General features: G+C 41.3%; 1 protein-coding gene across 1 annotated transcript in view; it reads left to right on the top strand.

Moving 5' to 3' along the window:
• Window positions 1-7,445: 7,445 nt before the first annotated feature.
• The window catches only part of coro2ba (coronin, actin binding protein, 2Ba), a 116,402-nt gene continuing 105,644 nt past the window's right edge, over window positions 7,446-18,203 (top strand). Inside the window, exon 1 of the mRNA XM_061974916.2 lies at window positions 7,446-7,675. Coding sequence (XP_061830900.2) covers window positions 7,661-7,675 — 15 coding nt within the window. The 5' untranslated portion in view covers window positions 7,446-7,660. The remainder of the gene's footprint in view (window positions 7,676-18,203) is intronic.

Here is an 18,203-nt window from a genome sequence, read left to right as displayed (position 1 = left end):
AAAAAGTAATTATATATTTTTTATTTTAAGTGACACTGTAGAAAATCAGTAACCCTAAAACAAGAGGATTTCATGCAGTGTAGGTATGGATCAGGATGTAATAACGCAGCTTGGCCACAAGAAAGCAGCAAAGTGTTACTCATTGAGGATTTCTTCAAACTTTTTATGGCTAATAAAACAGCCTGCAATAGAAAGCAGACTTTGCATGAATTACTGAAGCTTGCAGACATTATGAGGCTGACAATAGTGGTGTTGACCTCCATGCATACTAACTTTTACTACATCCTATTTTTAAGCAGTTCTCTCCTCCCTTCCTCCGCATTTTGCAGACATCTGGTGGAACATATGAGGCAAGCGGCGTCTTTTAGCCCCTCAGGTATCTAACACCTCCACCCTGTTGATGAGGTCTCTTGCTCCCACACCTCATTATGGACCGAATGACTTTGGCACGACATTTGAAGTTTCCACAAACCTTAAAGACTCTGCGCCTCACAGGAAGTGCCATTGTTCTACACAGGAAATGCTTCCAGTAAGGCATAAAAAAAGGAGGAAAATGAGGATGACAGAATGTAGGTAAAAGGCAGTGGCGGGCTGTGCGTTTCCCACCTAGGCTTTCAGTGACGTCCTTCTAAGTCCGACTTTAATATATTAAATACCTCTGAAAATACCATAATTGATGTCACCACATGACCACGGCTGGAGAAATGCTATACAGAAACATATTTACGCACTACTGGACATTGAATCACCTCTACAGTGTACAAAACAGGCTATATTTCGGCACATTTAAAAATCAATGAACCCGCATTAGCATTTAAAACAAACCTTACGACGAACTGTCAAAATTAAAATAATTGTAAAGAACATTAAATGTGGAAAAATTAATATATAAAATATTTGAATTTTCTGAATTCTTTCTGAGTTAAAAAAGTGAGAACCGATGATTTCTCTGTTGGCCTGGTATGGCTCCGGTGCCGCAAATTACAACTTGTGATTGGATTCTCACTTGGGAGTGACGAGTGAAAATCCAATCACAGTCACGTTTAGCGTAAGGCTACCTAGATGGGCTACTGTCAACCACTCGTGATCTGATTGGCTATCGCAACTGTCTATCAACTGTCTATCCGGCAGAATTCATACAGCGCTGGCAACAAGCTAGCTGAATTCTGATTGGATAAAAGCGCTAACGTAAAAACAAGAAACACTGGAGCCTAATAAGACATAGGATGAATACTTTATGGAAAGTAGATTAAAATTAAGTTTTAATAATCTACAAACCCCGTTTCCATATGAGTTGGGAAATTTTGTTAGATGTAAATATAAACGGAATACAATGATTTGCAAATCATTTTCAACCCATATTCAGTTGAATATGCTACAAAGACAACATATTTGATGTTCAAACTGATAAACTTTTTTTTTTCTTGCAAATAATCATTAACTTTAGAATTTGATGCCAGCAACACGTGACAAAGAAGTTGGGAAAGGTGGCAATAAATACTGATAAAGTTGAGGAATGCTCATCAAACACTTATTTGGAACATCCCACAGGTGAACAGGCAAATTGGGAACAGGTGGGTGCCATGATTGGGTATAAAAGTAGATTCCATGAAATGCTCGGTCATTCACAAACAAGGATGAGGCGAGGGTCACCACTTTGTCAACAAATGCGTGAGCAAATTGTTGAACAGTTTAAGAAAAACCTTTCTCAGCCAGCTATTGCAAGGAATTTAGGGATTTCACCATCTACGGTCCGTAATATCATCAAAGGGTTCAGAGAATCTGGAGAAATCACTGCACGTAAGCAGCTAAGCCCGTGACCTTCGATCCCTCAGGCTGTACTGCATCAACAAGCGACATCAGTGTGTAAAGGATATCACCACATGGGCTCAGGAACACTTCAGAAACCCACTGTCAGTAACTACAGTTGGTCGCCAAATCAGCAAGTGCAAGTTAAAACTCTCCTATGCAAGGCGAAAACCGTTTATCAACAACACCCAGAAACGCCTTCGGCTTCGCTGGGCCTGAGCTCATCTAAGATGGACTGATACAAAGTGGAAAAGTGTTCTGTGGTCTGACGAGTCCACATTTCAAATAGTTTTTGGAAACTGTGGACGTCGTGTCCTCCGGACCAAAGAGGAAAATAACCATCCGGATTGTTATAGGCGCAAAGTGTAAAAGGCAGCATCGCAGGTTGGAATGCGCCAGGGCTGCCCTTTTTCACCGATTCTGTTTACAACTTTTATGGACAGAATTTCTAGGCGTTGAAGGGAACCGGTTTGGTGCCTGCAGGGTCACATCTCTGCTATTTGCGGATGATGTGGTCCTGCTGGCCTCATCTGGCCAAGATCTTCAGCTCTCACTGGATCGGTTCACAGCTGAGTGTGAAGCGACGGGGATGAAAATCAGCACTTCCAGGTCCGATCTACAGTCCTTGCCCCGAAAAGGGTGGAGTGCCATCAAAAGTTTGAGGAGTAGATCCAGCCCCAAGTGGAGGAGTTCAAGTACCTCAGCGTCTGATCGTGAGATCGACAGGCGGATCGGTGCGTCATCTGCAGTGATGCGGACCCTGTATCAATCCGTCATCGTAACGAAAGAGCTGAGCCAGAAGGCAAAGCTATACATTTACCAGTCGATCTATGTCCCTATCATCACCTATAGTCATTAGTTTGGGTTATAACCAAAAGGACAAGATGACGGGTACTAGCGGATGAAATTAGTTTCCTCCGTCGGGTAGCGGGGCTCTCCCTTAGAGATAGGGTAAGAAGCTTTGTCAATCGTGAGGATCTCAAAATAAAGCCGCTGCTCCTCCACATCGAGAGAAACCAGATGAGGTGGTTAGGGCATCTGGTCAGAATGCCACCCGAACGCCTCCTTGCGAAAGATGTTTAGGGCACGTCCGATCAGTAGAAGACCACGGTGAAAACCCAGAACACGTTGAAGAGACTATGTCTCCCAGTTGACCTGGGAATGCCTCAAGATCCCCCAGGAAGAGCTGGACGAAGTAGCTGGGGAGAGGGAAGTCTGGGCTTCGCTGCTTAGGCTACTGCCCCCGCGACCCGACTTCAGATAAACTGAAGAAGATGGATAAATGGATGGATGGGCACATACATTTACATGTTTTCCTGACACCTCCGTGGTTGGGATTTGAACCTACTACAGTGGTACCTCAACTTGAGAGTGTTTTGAAATAACAGCTGTCTCTATACTACTTGTTTGGTTATAGCTGCAAGCAATAATAATTAATTACAAGCACCCCTGCCCTTAGTTGGAGTAGCAAATGTCACAGTGAACCCTGTAAGAGTTCATCTGGTTATAGCGAGAGAGCGACATATTTTTGTTTTTCCGTCCATGGGAAGAAAGAAAGTGAGTGTGAAGGACAGTGCTGAGAAGAAATAGTGGATGATATTCCTTGAATTAAAAAAATTAAATCATCAAAAACATGACAGAGCATGTCGCCAACTTGTTGGAGCAATTTGAGCATATCACTGCTCGTCTGCACCATACTGAAGCGGAATTAGTCTAAAGCCAGCCAAGAATGTTAAAATAAAATCTAAACGGCAAACATGCTACGGTCTTGGTCAAGGGGTTGACCCCAGGATGCAGAGACGGGAGACAGGGTAGAATTACAAAAAGGAAAAAATGTAATTAGTCAAAAAGGGATAACTAAGGGCGATGGGGCAGAAGCGCACACCATGTAACATAGACGAAATAGGTTCCTCAGTGGTCGGCAGGAGAAACGGCCAGGGCACACTGAGCAGGGCAAACGTCCAACAAAAGAATCCTCTCAATCTCAAAAGAGGTCAGGGAATTCAGGACTAAGGAGCGACAACGTACCAGGTCTGGTGAGTTGAAGCAGGCGCATGCACGAGAGAGGTTCAGGAGACATTAACTGGCAAGGCCAAGCTGTCAGTGACAAGCCTAAATACTGGCGGGCTAATTGCTAGCAGGTGTGCCTCAAGGTCCGCCCCTCGCCGAGGACGAATGAACTGAATACACAGGTGCAGACATCACAACAAAGGAGAAGGCAGGATAATGATAAAACACAACAAAACATTTATTCTTAAAAATATGGAAAAGCTGCTGTGTGTTTGACGTCAAATCAGCTTGAAGGAGATACCATAGAAGGCCGCTCTCCAAGGGTGTACATTATTATTACATTACTCCATAAAACTACTGTAGTGGTTTGTAGTACATCCTGTTATATTGTTTTTATACAATATTTATTATCTAAAAGTTAGTTTTTCTTTTTAAAAGGCATGTTACATGTTAGTGTTGTGCGGTTTTGGGGGGATAGCCACCAATTAAATGCATTTCAATAAATTTCAATGTGAGACGTTGATTCAAAGTAGTGTGTTTTGAGTCAAAGGGGAACATTATCACCAGACCTATGTAAGCGTCAATATATACCTTGATGTTGCAGAAAAAAGACCATATATTTTTTCAACCGATTTCCGAACTCTAAACGGGTGAATTTTGGCGAATTAAACGCCTTTCTAATATTCGCTCTCGGAGCGATGATGTCACAACGTGGCGTCACATCGGGAAGCAATCCGCCATTTTCTCAAACACCGAGTCGAATCAGCTCTGTTATTTTCCGTTTTTTCGACTGTTTTCCGTACCTTGGAGACATCATCCCTCGTCGGTGTGTTGTTGGAGGGTGCAACAACACGAACAGGGACGGATTCAAGTTGAACCAGTGGCCCAAAGATGCGAAAGTGGCAAGAAATTGGACGTTTGTTCCGCACACTTTACCGACGAAAGCTATGCTACGACAGAGATGGCAAGAATGTGTGGATATCCTGCGACACTCAAAGCAGATGCATTTCCAACGATGAAGTCAAAGAAATCTGCCGCCAGATCCCCATTGAATCTGCCGGAGTGTGTGAGCAATTCAGGGACAGAGGACCTCGGTAGCGCGGGAAGCAATGGCGGCAGTTTGTTCCCGCAGACGAGCGAGCTAAACCCACTATCGACCCTAGGTTCCCTGGCCTGCTGACATCAACTCCAAAACTGGACAGATCAGCTTTCAGGAAAAGAGCGCGGATGAGGGTATGTCTACAGAATATATTAATTGATGAAAATTGGGCTGTCTGCACTCTCAAAGTGCATGTTGTTGCCAAATGTATTTCATATGCTGTAAACCTAGTTCATAGTTGTTAGTTTCCTTTAATGCCAAACAAACACATACCAATCGTTGGTTAGAAGGCGATCGTCGAATTCGTCCTCGCATTCTCCCGTGTCGCTGGCTGTCGTGTCGTTTCCGTCGGTTTCGCTTGTATACGGTTCAAACCGATATGGCTCAATAGCTTCAGTTTCTTCTTCAATTTCGTTTTCGCTACCTGCCTCCACACTACAACCATCCGTTTCAATACATGCGTAATCTGTTGAATCGCTTAAGCCGCTGAAATCCGAGTCTGAATCCGAGCTAATGTCGCTATAGCTTGCTGTTCTTTCCGCCATGTTTGTTTGTGTTGGCTTCACTATGTGACGTCACAGGAAAATGGACGGGTGTTTATAACGATGGTTAAAATCAGGCACTTTGAAGCTTTTTTTAGGGGTATTGCGTGATGGGTAACATTTTGAAAAAAACTTCGAAAAATATAATAAGCCACTGGGAACTGATTTTTAATGGTTTTAACAATTTTGAAATTGTGATAATGTTCCCCTTTAAGAGCGCAGTTACACAACCAATAATAATAATAATAATAATAATAATAATAATAAAATACTTCTATTTATTTTTATTTATTATATTTACTTTGATGGGTCAAATGCAGAGAATAATTTCGCCACACCTTGTGTGTGTGTGACAATCATTGGTACTTTAACTTTTTTAAGTTTAACTTTTCATTAAATAACAAATACCAAAGTGCTACTTATTAAAATACATATAAACACGTTTGATTGATTGATTGATTAATTGATTGATTGAAACGTTTATTAGTAGATTGCACAGTGAAGTACAAATTCCGTACAATTGACCACTAAATGGTAACACCCCAATAAGTTTTTCAACTTGTTTAAGTCGGGGTCCACTTAAAATGATTCATGATACAGATATATACTATAAGATGTATACTATCATCATAATACAGTCATCACACAAGATAATCATCAGACTATATACATTGAATTATTTACATTATTTACAATCCGGGGTGTGGGATGTGGAAGGGGGTTATCATCACTTCAGTCATCAACAATTGAGAACAGAGAAATGAACATTGAAACAGTGTAGGTCTGACTTGGTAGGATATGTACAGCAAGTAATGGACAAAGAGAGAGAAAGAGAGAGAGAGAGAGAGAGAGAGAGAGAGAGAGAGAGAGAGAGAGATATGAAAGCATAAGAAAAAGTATCTACATTTGATTATTTACATTTGATTATTTACAATCCGGGGAGGGTGTTAGTTTAGGGTTGAAGTTGCCTGGAGGTGTACTTTTATTGCGGTTTTGAAGGAGGATAAAGATGCCCTTTCTTTTACACCTGTTAAGAGCGCATTCCACATTGATGTGGCATAAAATGAGAATGAGTTAAGACCTTTGTTAGATCGGAATCTGAGTTTAACGTGGTTAGTGGAGCTCCCCCTGCTGTTGTGGTTATGGCGGTCATTAGTAGTAGTTTGACATGTACTTCGGTGCATACAAAAATATATTTTAATGGCGGAAAAAGCAGGCAATGTAAGTCAAAAGTTGGCAGTAAGGCAAATGAGCACAAAACAACCGTAGAAACAAACAACGAAACAGCGCCACCCCCGGATGAAAAATGCTCCTGATTAACAACGGGGAACAGATGAGGAGACCAGCGCTCTGAGCAGTGCATGGTGAAGTTACCACCTGGCATGCCAACAAAGGAAGTGAATACGAAAATAAGAGGGCTGGACAGGAAGTAGAACCAAAACACAGGAAACAATAAAACAAGTCCCAAACTGATATAGGGAGTTAGGCACTTTACTTTAAATGTAAAGAACCTGAACTATATAAACGTGTTTTTTTTTACAGATAACATACACTAAATATTGCACAATTGAACCCAAATTAAAGATCCTGATATATGTGTTCATTCTTCCGACAATGTCTGTCGGTCACGCAGGATAGTGTGCAGTGGGCAGGGCAGCAAAAACTGCGTCAGTGTCCAACGACCCTCCCCCTCCTTCGCCATCATCCTGTTTCTGCAGAGTCACTCCCCGTGCACGGCTTTGCATGGCCTCTCATCAATAAAGTTGTATTAGCCCATGGCTAATCGCATTGTGAGATCGAGGGACAAAGCCCGGGCAGTCAGACTTTGTTTGCATCGTCAATCAGTGTGTGTGTGTGTGTGTGTGTGTGTGTGTGTGTGGTGTTTCCATGCGTGCATGTGTCGAGGCAGGAAGGAGGGGTGTATCCTGCAGGGAGCTTTTCCCTCTCTTAGTGACCAAGTGCACACACAGCCACAGCCATGACTTCACTGCAGTAGCAATTTAGCCTTTCGGTTCTTAGTGAGCCAGACACACTAACCTGTCTGTCCCCTCCTCTTTTCTCTCTCTCTCTCTCTCTCTCTCTCTCTCGCCCTCTCTGCAAAGCAAGCTTCCCTACTCTCCTCCTCATCACTCTGCCACTCCCGCAGCATTGATCTCTGCTTGATCGGGACACTGGCCTGCATCTTACCCACTGATTCTGCATGACTGTCACAAAGGTAAGAGATGCTGTGTGGCTTACTATGCTATATTTGGGCTGGAGGTGTGTGTGTGTGTGCAATAGTAGAAGACAAGATGCCAAGTGGAGAGCGTTCTAAGGATGGGGCTGCCCATGAACGCATGTTTAGATGGTGTGGAAGTCATGATAACTCTAAGTCTATGCTTCATTCCATCAACAGATTTGTTCAGTCACACTTTTTGAATGTAATCCTGCAGCCGCATTACCCTGCAAGGTCGGGGGTTTGGGTTCAAATTGGGGTACTAAGTGGTGGGAAGTTATCAGTCGCACCTCGGTGCAGGCATCAACAAGTGTGTGTAGAGTCCCGAGCTGATCTGATTGCTTGTGTGTGCACCCATGCCTAATACTGCAGCAGCAGGTTGAATCCTCTTAAGCAATTAGCGAGGGAACGACGGAATAAAGGAAAAAAAAAAAAAAAAGACCGGAATTGAGAACACCTATCCCCATGAGAGGAATTAACCTGGACTGAAATAGACAACCCAATGTGGAGAGACAGGACAACGGCCTATTTGGTCGTACAGTAGTAGTACCTCGGTTTTTGTTAGTAATTCGTTCCAAAAGGTCTGATGCATGAAAATCTAAGCAATTTTTTTTCCAAAATAAAATAATGTAGATCTAATTAGTCTGTTCCAGACAGCCAGAAATATTAAAAGGAGGACTTATGATGAAGTTAATCTTTTTTGATTTATAACTGTTACAATGGTCCCCTCCAAGGTTTATCATTGTCATCCCATTGGGTTGAGTTTTTTTCTCGCCCTGATGTGGAATCTGAGCCGAGGATGTCGTTGTGGCTTGTGCAGCCCTTTGAGACACTCATGATTTAGGGCTATATAAGTAAACATTGATTGATTGATTGATTGATTGAATGTTGGATACTCGCGTTAAAACAATGCAAAAGTGTCAAATCGAGGTGGTTTTGAGGCGACGGGACCCCGAGATGCAGCAGACAAGAGTGAGTAAAAATTATATTATTTGATATAGCAAAAAAAAAAGCGCACTCACAAGGAAGTGGAAAACACGTGACTAGAAAAAATAAATAAATAAATAAAAGAAGTCCAGTGCAAACGGGATTGCGCAAGAGACGCAACATCACTTGTCCAGGAAGCAAAGCAATTGGCAGAGCAGAGAAGTGCAAATGACAATTTAACTGGACAAAATAGGAGACTGATTGGCAACCGGGTGCAGGTGTGTCTCGGTTGCCAATCAGGCAGCAGGTGTGGACGCCTGTGCACAAGGAACTAAACAAATAATACACAGAGAAAAAGTAAACATGAGTACAAAACACTCATCAGGGCGTGGCGGTTCATGTATGTTGGCGTAAGGCCTATGTTGTCAGTAGGGATGTCCGATAATGGCTTTTTGCCGATATTCCGATATTGCCCAACTCTTTAATTACCGATATCAACCGATACCGATATCAACCGATATATACAGTCGTGGAATTAACACATTATTATGCCTAATTTGAACAACCAGGTATGGTGAAGATAAGGTCCTTTTTTTTTTTAAATTAATAAAATAAAATAAGATAAATAAATTAAAAACATTTTCTTGAATAAAAAAGAAAGTAAAATAATATAAAAACAGTTACATAGAAACCAGTGAATGAAAATTAGTAAAATTAACTGTTAAAGGTTAGTACTATTAGTGGACCAGCAGCACGTACAATCATGCGTGCTTACGGACTGTATCCCTTGCAGACTGTATTGATATATATTGATATATAATGTAGGAACCAGAATATTAATTACAGAAAGAAACAACCCTTTTGTGTGAATGAGTGTAAATAGGGGAGGGAGGTTTTTTGGGTTGGTGCACTAATTGTAAGTGTATCTTGTGTTTTTTATGTAGATTTAATAAAAACAAAAACAAAAACAAAAAAAACAAAACAAAAAAAACGATACCGATAATAAAAAAAACGATATCGATAATTTCCGATATTACATTTTAACGCATTTATCGGCCTGCCGATATTATCGGACATCTCTAGTTGTCAGGGCTATGCGGTCTGGCTACACCGTGATGGAAGTATTTCCGATTGTGTATTTTTTTTTAAATTGCGGCGACGACGTGAATACATATATTTAAACTTGCAAAAAGATTGGTTTCATTTGCAAATTGGAAAGATCTTGCAGACCGATTCCAAAACAGGTCGTAAAAGAGTGTTTGGAGCCAAATTGACACCAAAACATATCAAATATGTGCTATCTGGACCACAAAGTCGTCATAAAATCACTATTGGGTCCCTTTTTACACAAAAATTAAAGTTAAAGTTAAACGTTTGTCACACACACAGTGGGTGTGGTGAAATGTGTCCTCTGCATTTGACCCATCCCCATGTTCACCCCCTGGGAGGTGAGGGGAGCGGTGAGCAGCAGTGTGCGCCGCGCTCGGGAATAATTTGGTGATTTAACCACCAATTCCAACCCTTGATGCTGAGTGCCAAGCAGGGAGGCAATGGGTCCAATTTGTTGTAGTCTTTGGTATGACTCGGCCAGGGTTTGAACTCACAACCTCCCAGTCTCAGGGAGGCCAGCAGGTGTGGCCGTGCAAGAGTACGTTGGTAAACATAATTCGCTGTGACACCTTGAGAGTTTGAGTTGACATCTTGCACTCTCGCGCTCTCATTCGGTGGACCCTGGTTCAAGCCCTGGGACAAATGGACAGATTCTATTTCGGCACTGGTTCCTGTGGAATGATATACGAACAGTTTGTTACGTGAAATGGTTGAACTCACGATAAAGACGCTATCCAAAAATTGGGCCAAATTATGTCAAGAATTGAACTCGAAAACCACATCATATCAAAAGCAAACTACGATTGTATTTCGTTCATCCCAATGTTTCCCATACATTCATTCACTTGTGGTGGCCCGCCACAAGTGAATAAATACCAGTACCAATAGTCAGACTAGCCTATAGTAGTACAAAGTTAGCTGCCAATATTTGTTTTCACAGATTTTGGTGGCTTTTTGCATTTTTGGTTAAAAATCTAATTTATACAAGTTTGAAATGATCGCAGTGCTAATTTCTGTTAGCCTGTCAATGAGCTTGTCCATTGTATGTTAGCATTAAGCTAGAAGTATAAAAGCCCACATTTACCCTGTATAGTTGCATTTGTTTTTTTTTTTTCCAGTTTTCAAAGTTAAAGTACTAATGATTGTCACAAACACACTAATTGTTGTCATGTCTGTGTAATCATGTTTTGTTTTAGTCATGTTTTGTTTTGTTTAGTTATTGGACTCTTTAGTTTCTGGCTTTTCACTCCCTTGTCTTGTTTCCATAGTTACCCATTAGTTTCACCTGTTCCACGTTTGGACTCATTGTGCACTCTTGTTTGTCACCATAGCAACCCATTAGTTTTCACCTGTCACGTCACGCACCTGTTTCACGTTTTGAATCACGCACCTGTTTTCGTTAATCATGTCTGTAGTATTTAAGTTCATTGTTTTCAGTTTGGCTTTCTGGCGACATCCCGCATTTATACTCTCCACACACCCTTATGACCCTTGCTGCGCTTTTTCATGCCGTTTTTTCATCCAAGTAAGTTTTCTTTATTCATGCCATAGTTTGCAAGTTTTGTTTAATTGTTCATAGTTTCTGCCTTTGTGCAAGTTTTGTACTTCCGCCCCTGTGCGCGCCTTTTGTTTGATCCTTTTTTTTTGTAGTTATAGTGTTTAAATAAATCATGTACTCCCCTTCACGCCACGTATGGTCCAAATCTTTTGCACCTCGGGAGAACAAACCACGCCATAGTCCCAGTCGTGACAATTGTGGTGAAATGTGTCCTCTGCATTTGACCCATCCCCTTGTTCACCCCCTGGGAGGTGAGGGGAGCAGTGGGCAGCAGCGGTGGCCGCGCCCGGGAATCATTTTTGGTGATTTAACCCCCAATTCCAACCCTTGGTGTTGAGTGCCAAGCAGGGAGGTAATGGGTCCCATTTTTATAGTCTTTGGTATGACTCGGCCCGGGTTTGAACTCACGACCTACCGATCTCAGGGCGGACACTCTAACCACTGAGTAAGTTTATACCAAGTTAATTTAACACGATTCCAACATGTGTGTGAACTTCATGTACAACAATTTATTATAACTTTTTTTAAATACATGCAGTAAAGCCAATTATGCAAATGACACGATTATGCCATTTTTGACCACGCCTTCACCTCCACAGATAGATTGCCGTTCTGTGGGAAACACTGTGTCCCACACCTGCAAGGTGCACAAAAAAGTCACCCCATATCCTCAAAATTCTGTTTTTTTGGGTTTTTTTTCTGTCTCAAACATTGAGGCACACAGACACTACTCTCAAACTACAAATCATCTTCCTGTATGTGAATGTGTGGGAGGTGTGAGTACTGCCGCGTGGGCTCTCTACTACGACAACTGCAAAAAAAAAAAAAAAAAAAATTAAACGCTAAGTCCTACTTTACTAAAAAGCCACCGGAAACAAAACCTGCAGACAACAGACAGGCCCAGCAAAGATATTGAGTGTGCTTGTATATTTTTGCAACATGAGAATGCAATATATTAATATTTAGATTTAAAAAAAAAAAAAAGACCTGAATGTTGTGCAAATGTGGATTAAGAGTGTATGTGTGTGTGTGTGTGTGTGTGGGAGGAGCAGGGAGAGATTGGAAAGGGCTGTTTTCAAAGCTCTGCCTGCCAACAGCAGAGAAGTCACCTTGGGAAGGATACAGGACAAGAAGTAGCGTGCTGACAGTGCTGAATGTCCCTCCATCCCTCTGCACACACACACAATACTCTCGACAGGCTTTTGTTCGCTGTGTTAGCTTCTACAGCACATTGATAACTCCTCAAGAATGACACTAATCACTTTCTGTAACTGTTTAGTATGTGCAAGGCGTTTGTTTTTTATGGCCTGTGCTCCAATTTATTACCCTCACCCTTAGAGGACATTGACAATTGACAATACATACAGTATGCTCATCATTGTTTTGATCTGCTTGTGATATAATATCAGCTGCTTTAGTGGTTTAGAATGTTGGTGGACAAGCCTGGCATTAGTGATGGGAACCTCGATTCATTTGGCCGACTCGATATGTGAAGTGTGAAGTGAATTATATTTATATAGCGGTTTTCTCTAGTGACTCAAAGTGCTTTTACATAGTGAAACCCAATATTTAAGTCCAGTGTGGGTGGCACTGGGAGGAGGTGGGTAAAGTGTTGTGGGGAGGCGTGGCCGGCAGACCGACAGCGAGACAGGGCACGCCGGGGCCGACCCCGAGATGGCGGCGAGGAGGCGTGGCCGGCGGGCCAGCGGCGAGGCGGGGCGCACCGGGATCGACGCCGAGATAAATGTCAGGTGCGTGGATCGCCCACCTGGGCACAAGTATATAATCTCCTCTCAGTGTATAAAAGGGCGGCAGCCGTGAACGACGAGGCAGAGGGAGTTGGAGAGCCAGCAGTGAATGTAGCGCGGAAGAGAGCGAGAGGCAGACGAAGGCGACAACGAGGCAGGCTGAAAAGCGTACCGAAGAGCGAGCAGGAAGAGGAGCTGAAAAGCGACCCGACGAGACTGAGTATTTGTTGAAAAATAAAGCCAAGTCACAAACCTGCTCCAGTCAAGTCCCTCTTTGGTGGTCCATGGAACCCGGACGACAGTGAGAGACTGTCACAAGGGTCTTGCCCAAGAACACAACGGCAGTGACTAGGATGGCGGAAGCGGGAATCGAACCTGGAATCCTCAAGTTGCTGGCACGGCCACTCTACCAACCGAGCTGTACCGCCGCTATATCTTGCGAGTCACTAGTAAAGTGAGTCGGGTACTCGATTCAGTCGTCGTAACGTGCATGTGCAGGATCTCGCAGAAGGGGCTTATAGCTTCAAGAGCAACAGTTTCACAATTACTGACATGCATACTTGCCAACCCTCCCGGATTTTCCGGGAGACTCCCGAAATTCAGCACCTCTCCCGAAAACCTCCCGGAAGAAATTTTCTCCCGAAAATCTCCCGGAATTCAGCCGGAGCTGGAGGCCACATCCCCTCCAGCTCCATGCGGACCTGAGTCCAGTGTGCGCACACAAGGAGACGACGCAGAAGAACAAGACCATAGTCTAAGAGCGCAGGGGAGACACTTCTCCAGGGCCGATGTATGCTCGGGGCAACACCTTTTCACCTTACCCCGGCAGTGGGTCTCCACAGCGGACGACTTTAGGGTGAATGATGAGTCCAGCGATTAGTTGCAAATCTTGCTTTATTGATTGCTTGCACACAGCCAATCCAACACAAAACCAACTAGTCCCTCCCCGCACTCACGCTACGCTCCCTCTCTTCTCTCGCCCACACACTCACTGACGTCACTCACCTCACATGCTGTCACCTATTAAAGGGCCACACACACACATACTCTACTCTCATAACACACAGTACAGTTAGTAGAACAACTGTGTTTTCATTACTGTGTATTTGATAGGTGCCATTGCCCCGGAATTGTATTGCATTGTATTTTCAAGTACAACAATGAGTAGATGAGTGTTATGTGTGTGTATATGTGTAAATAAATGAACACTGAAATTCAAGTATTTATTTTATTTATATATATAATAAAATAAATAAATATATATATAGCTAGAATTCACTGAAAGTCAAGTATTTCATGCATATATATATATACATACATATATGAATGAAATACTCTAAACCACGCCCCCAACCACGCCCCCGACCACGCCCCCCACCCCCCACCTCCCGAAATCGGAGGTCTCAAGGTTGGCAAGTATGGACATGTTGCCTGGTTTCCTTTTCTTTATTTGGGGGTGGTTAAGGCTATGTCTACATTAAGCCGGATAACTCCTTAAACGAATAATCATTTAGCCTAAGCATCGTTTCAGCCACACTAAACCAGCGTTTAAGGTTGCCCTCCTCGGACAAATTTTTACACGGGTAAGTGCGCCGTGTATTCCTTGAATCTCCGGCACTTAGCTTTGTGTGGAATCATTGATCATTTACAAAGTGAGTTCGGAGAGGAAGTGACGCCAGAAAGACCGCGCCCCACACAGGAAGTGACGTCAGAAAGAACGTGCCACAGCCAGCTTCATAACAACCCGTTCAGTAACTCGGCAGCAACCACTAGAAAGATGGAGGCGAGTCATCCAGACATGCCCGTGTTTCTCCTTCTTGTACATGTACAGAGGTCATGTCCCCTAGAGGGGGGGGGGGGTTACCCACATATGCGGTCCTCTCCAAGGTTTCTCATAGTCATTCACATCGACGTCCCACTGGGGTGAGTTTTTCCTTGCCCTTATGTGGGCTTTGTACCGAGGATGTCGTTGTGGCTTGTGCAGCCCTTTGAGACACTTGTGATTTAGGGCTATATAAATAAACATTGATTGATTGATTGATGTACAGGCGCTTTTGGAAATCACACATGAATACCTTAAGAGAAGCATAAGGGCGATTGCAGCTATTTCAGATACAACACTTCTCCATACTTGCCATCTTGAGACCTCCGATTTCGGGAGGTGGGGGGCGTGGTTGGGGGTGTGGTTAAGAGGGGAAGAGTATATTTACAGCTAGATTTCACCAAGTATTTCATATACTGTTTTATATATATATATATATATATATATATATATATATATATATATATATATATATATATATATATATATATATATATATATAAGAAATACTTGACGAAATACTAAGTCAAGTATTTCATATATATATATATATATATATATATATATACACATACATATATATATATATATATATATAAGAAATTGTTTGACTTTTAGTGAATTCCAGCTATAAATATATATTTATTTTATTTTATATATATATATATATATATATATATATATATATATATATATATATATATATATATATATATGAAATACTTCACGAAATACTAAGTCAAGTATTTCATATATATATATATATATATATATATATATATATATATATATATATATATATATATATATATATATATATATATATATATATATATATATATATATAATCTCCAAAGACATGCACCTGGGGATAGGTTGATTGGCAACACTAAATTGGCCCTAGTGTGTGAATGTGAGTGTGAATGTTGTCTGTCTATCTGTGTTGGCCCTGCGATGAGGTAGCGACTTGTCCAGGGTGTACCCCGCCTTCCGCCCGATTGTAGCTGGGATAGGCTCCAGCGCCCCCCGCGACCCCAAAAGGGATAAGCGGTAGAAAATGGATTATGCAGATCCCAAATACAGATCAGCAAGTACCAGAAGGTAAAAAAAGTCGCTTTTGCATAATATTGCGAAACAAAACGCCAGATAATATGTCTTACGTTATACATACACCATAATAATACTCGTATGTTGAAGCACATCAAGCGGTGCAGTTTCATAGCTTACCAAAGACGTACTAAAACATTTTGATAGATTTTTGAGCGCCATGTGTAATGTTCTATATTTTCAATGGAACATATAAAATGTTGGTGTTGTTTACTTGAGTCATATTGCCATCATAGTGCAGTCTACACGTTTATCTTATGTCTGACTGCCATCTACTGGCCACACTTATCATTACACCATGCATCAAATAAAATTGCTTCGAGGTCGGTAAGCAAAACCAGAATTATTCCGTAGATTAGGCGCACCGGGTTATAAGGCGCACTGTCGAATTTGGAGGAATAAAAAGGATTATAAATGCGCCTTATAGTCCGGAAAATACGGTAATCCATTCCATAATTTAGCCGTTAGCGGGGAAAAATCCACAGATCAGCCACACCTTTGTATAAGCCGCAGGGTTCAAAGCTTGGGGAAAAAAATAGTTGTTTATATTACGGAAAATACGGTAGGTATAAGTGACCCCTCGCTACCAGCTGGCAATCAGCGCGCGAGTTGCCAACGAGCGGTTATACTGTGGAGTCTGAACATCTTAATATTGTACTTTAACAAGGTACATTATGACCAGTTAAATTTAAAACACAATTGCTCAGGTTTGGTTTGGTTCATTTGAGTCTGTGTATATAAGTCAGAACCCCTCTAGCAAGCATAACGAGCAAAATGTTTTGACATCTGGATATAAAAATATCTGGCTCTTTTGAATTTTCCAAACAATGCCACATTAAAAGGAGGAGAATCACTGGATTGTTTTGAGTTTTATCGAGTAGGAGACAAACCACCACAAACTTATGATAATAATGATGACCATTTGTGTCAGTACGAATGAATCATGTTGGAATCCAGAGTCTTTCTTTCATCAAAGCAGTATTCTTCAATTAATTTAATCAAATTAAATCTAATTCAAAATTCAGTTGCTCTGCACACCAGACATGTTTTTTCAAGGTTTTTTTTTCTGTCGCCAAAATCTTCCATTGACATTATAATGTGGATTCAGTGCCCTTTAAAGGGAAATACTTTAAGATATTTATCATATTGATTTTATTTGGCCTTTGTTTTATTGTAGACATTCCAAAAGGCGGAACCTTACCTCAATGATTTGACAGTGACATCACTATTTAAAATGTTTTTTCCCTCACCTACAAATAGCATTTTAACAATACAGAAAAAAAATAAAGCCTGCAAATAATACATGAATACAATGTGTAACAAAATATAAATAAAACTAAGACAAAACTTTGGACTTTATATAAATGTGACTGCAAAATTGTACTAACCCTACTGTGAAGTGAACATTTTAAAATGTTCAATGTTTTGTCCTTGTGGCTATAGTCAAGTTAGGTGTCTTAATGAAGGCAGAGTTGATCATTTCATGTAAAAATGGCTCTCAACTGCAAATTGGTTTGAATCATTCACTTAAAAGAGTCACTGATAAGACTCGACTCGTTCACCGACGTCACATCTCTAGTTGACATTCACTAAATTGTAGTGTACAGTAGATCTTCCATGTTTCCCGTGCATTCATTTAGGCCTGCCAAGAATACATTTGGACCGAATAAATTTGCCGCTTTGGAAAACACATTTTAACGCACGGGATCTGCCAGATCATAAGAGGAGGGTGCACTGGCAGGTGGCTCCGTTTTGTTTGTGACAATGACCAAAAATTTTAAATAAAAAATAAGCTGCAAAAGAACATGTGTTTGTAGTTCTTAAAATGTGTCGTGTTTTTAATTCACTTTTGAGAAAAATGTCAATGCACGATTACGTCTTTACGTTCCCTCCATCCACCACTGCTACAATTACACCGTAGATTGCAATTCTCTGGGAAACAGTGATCTTTATACAAAAGTATTTTAGATTAGCATGTTCTTTGTTGGAGAACGGTAATATTTTCAGGGCTACACATTATAATAATTGGTAAATAGTATGGATGCGTCGATTGATCTGCCACTGATCAGTATCGGCAGATTTTCTTGAAAACGTACGTTGTTAGAGCCATTTCGGACATAATTACACATATTTCTTATGTTTACATATCATGCTTTGTTTACAGTAAATTTGATTATACAACAATAGCTTACATGACTGTATATGTGGTATTTTGCTATATTATTGGTATATAGTTTAAAATATTATCGTTCACTT

Source organism: Nerophis lumbriciformis, linkage group LG15, assembly GCF_033978685.3.
Source record: "Nerophis lumbriciformis linkage group LG15, RoL_Nlum_v2.1, whole genome shotgun sequence".
Taxonomy (NCBI): domain Eukaryota; kingdom Metazoa; phylum Chordata; class Actinopteri; order Syngnathiformes; family Syngnathidae; genus Nerophis; species Nerophis lumbriciformis.
The sequence above is the reverse complement of the archived record's forward strand: the minus strand, read 5'-3'. Positions and strand labels throughout refer to the sequence as shown.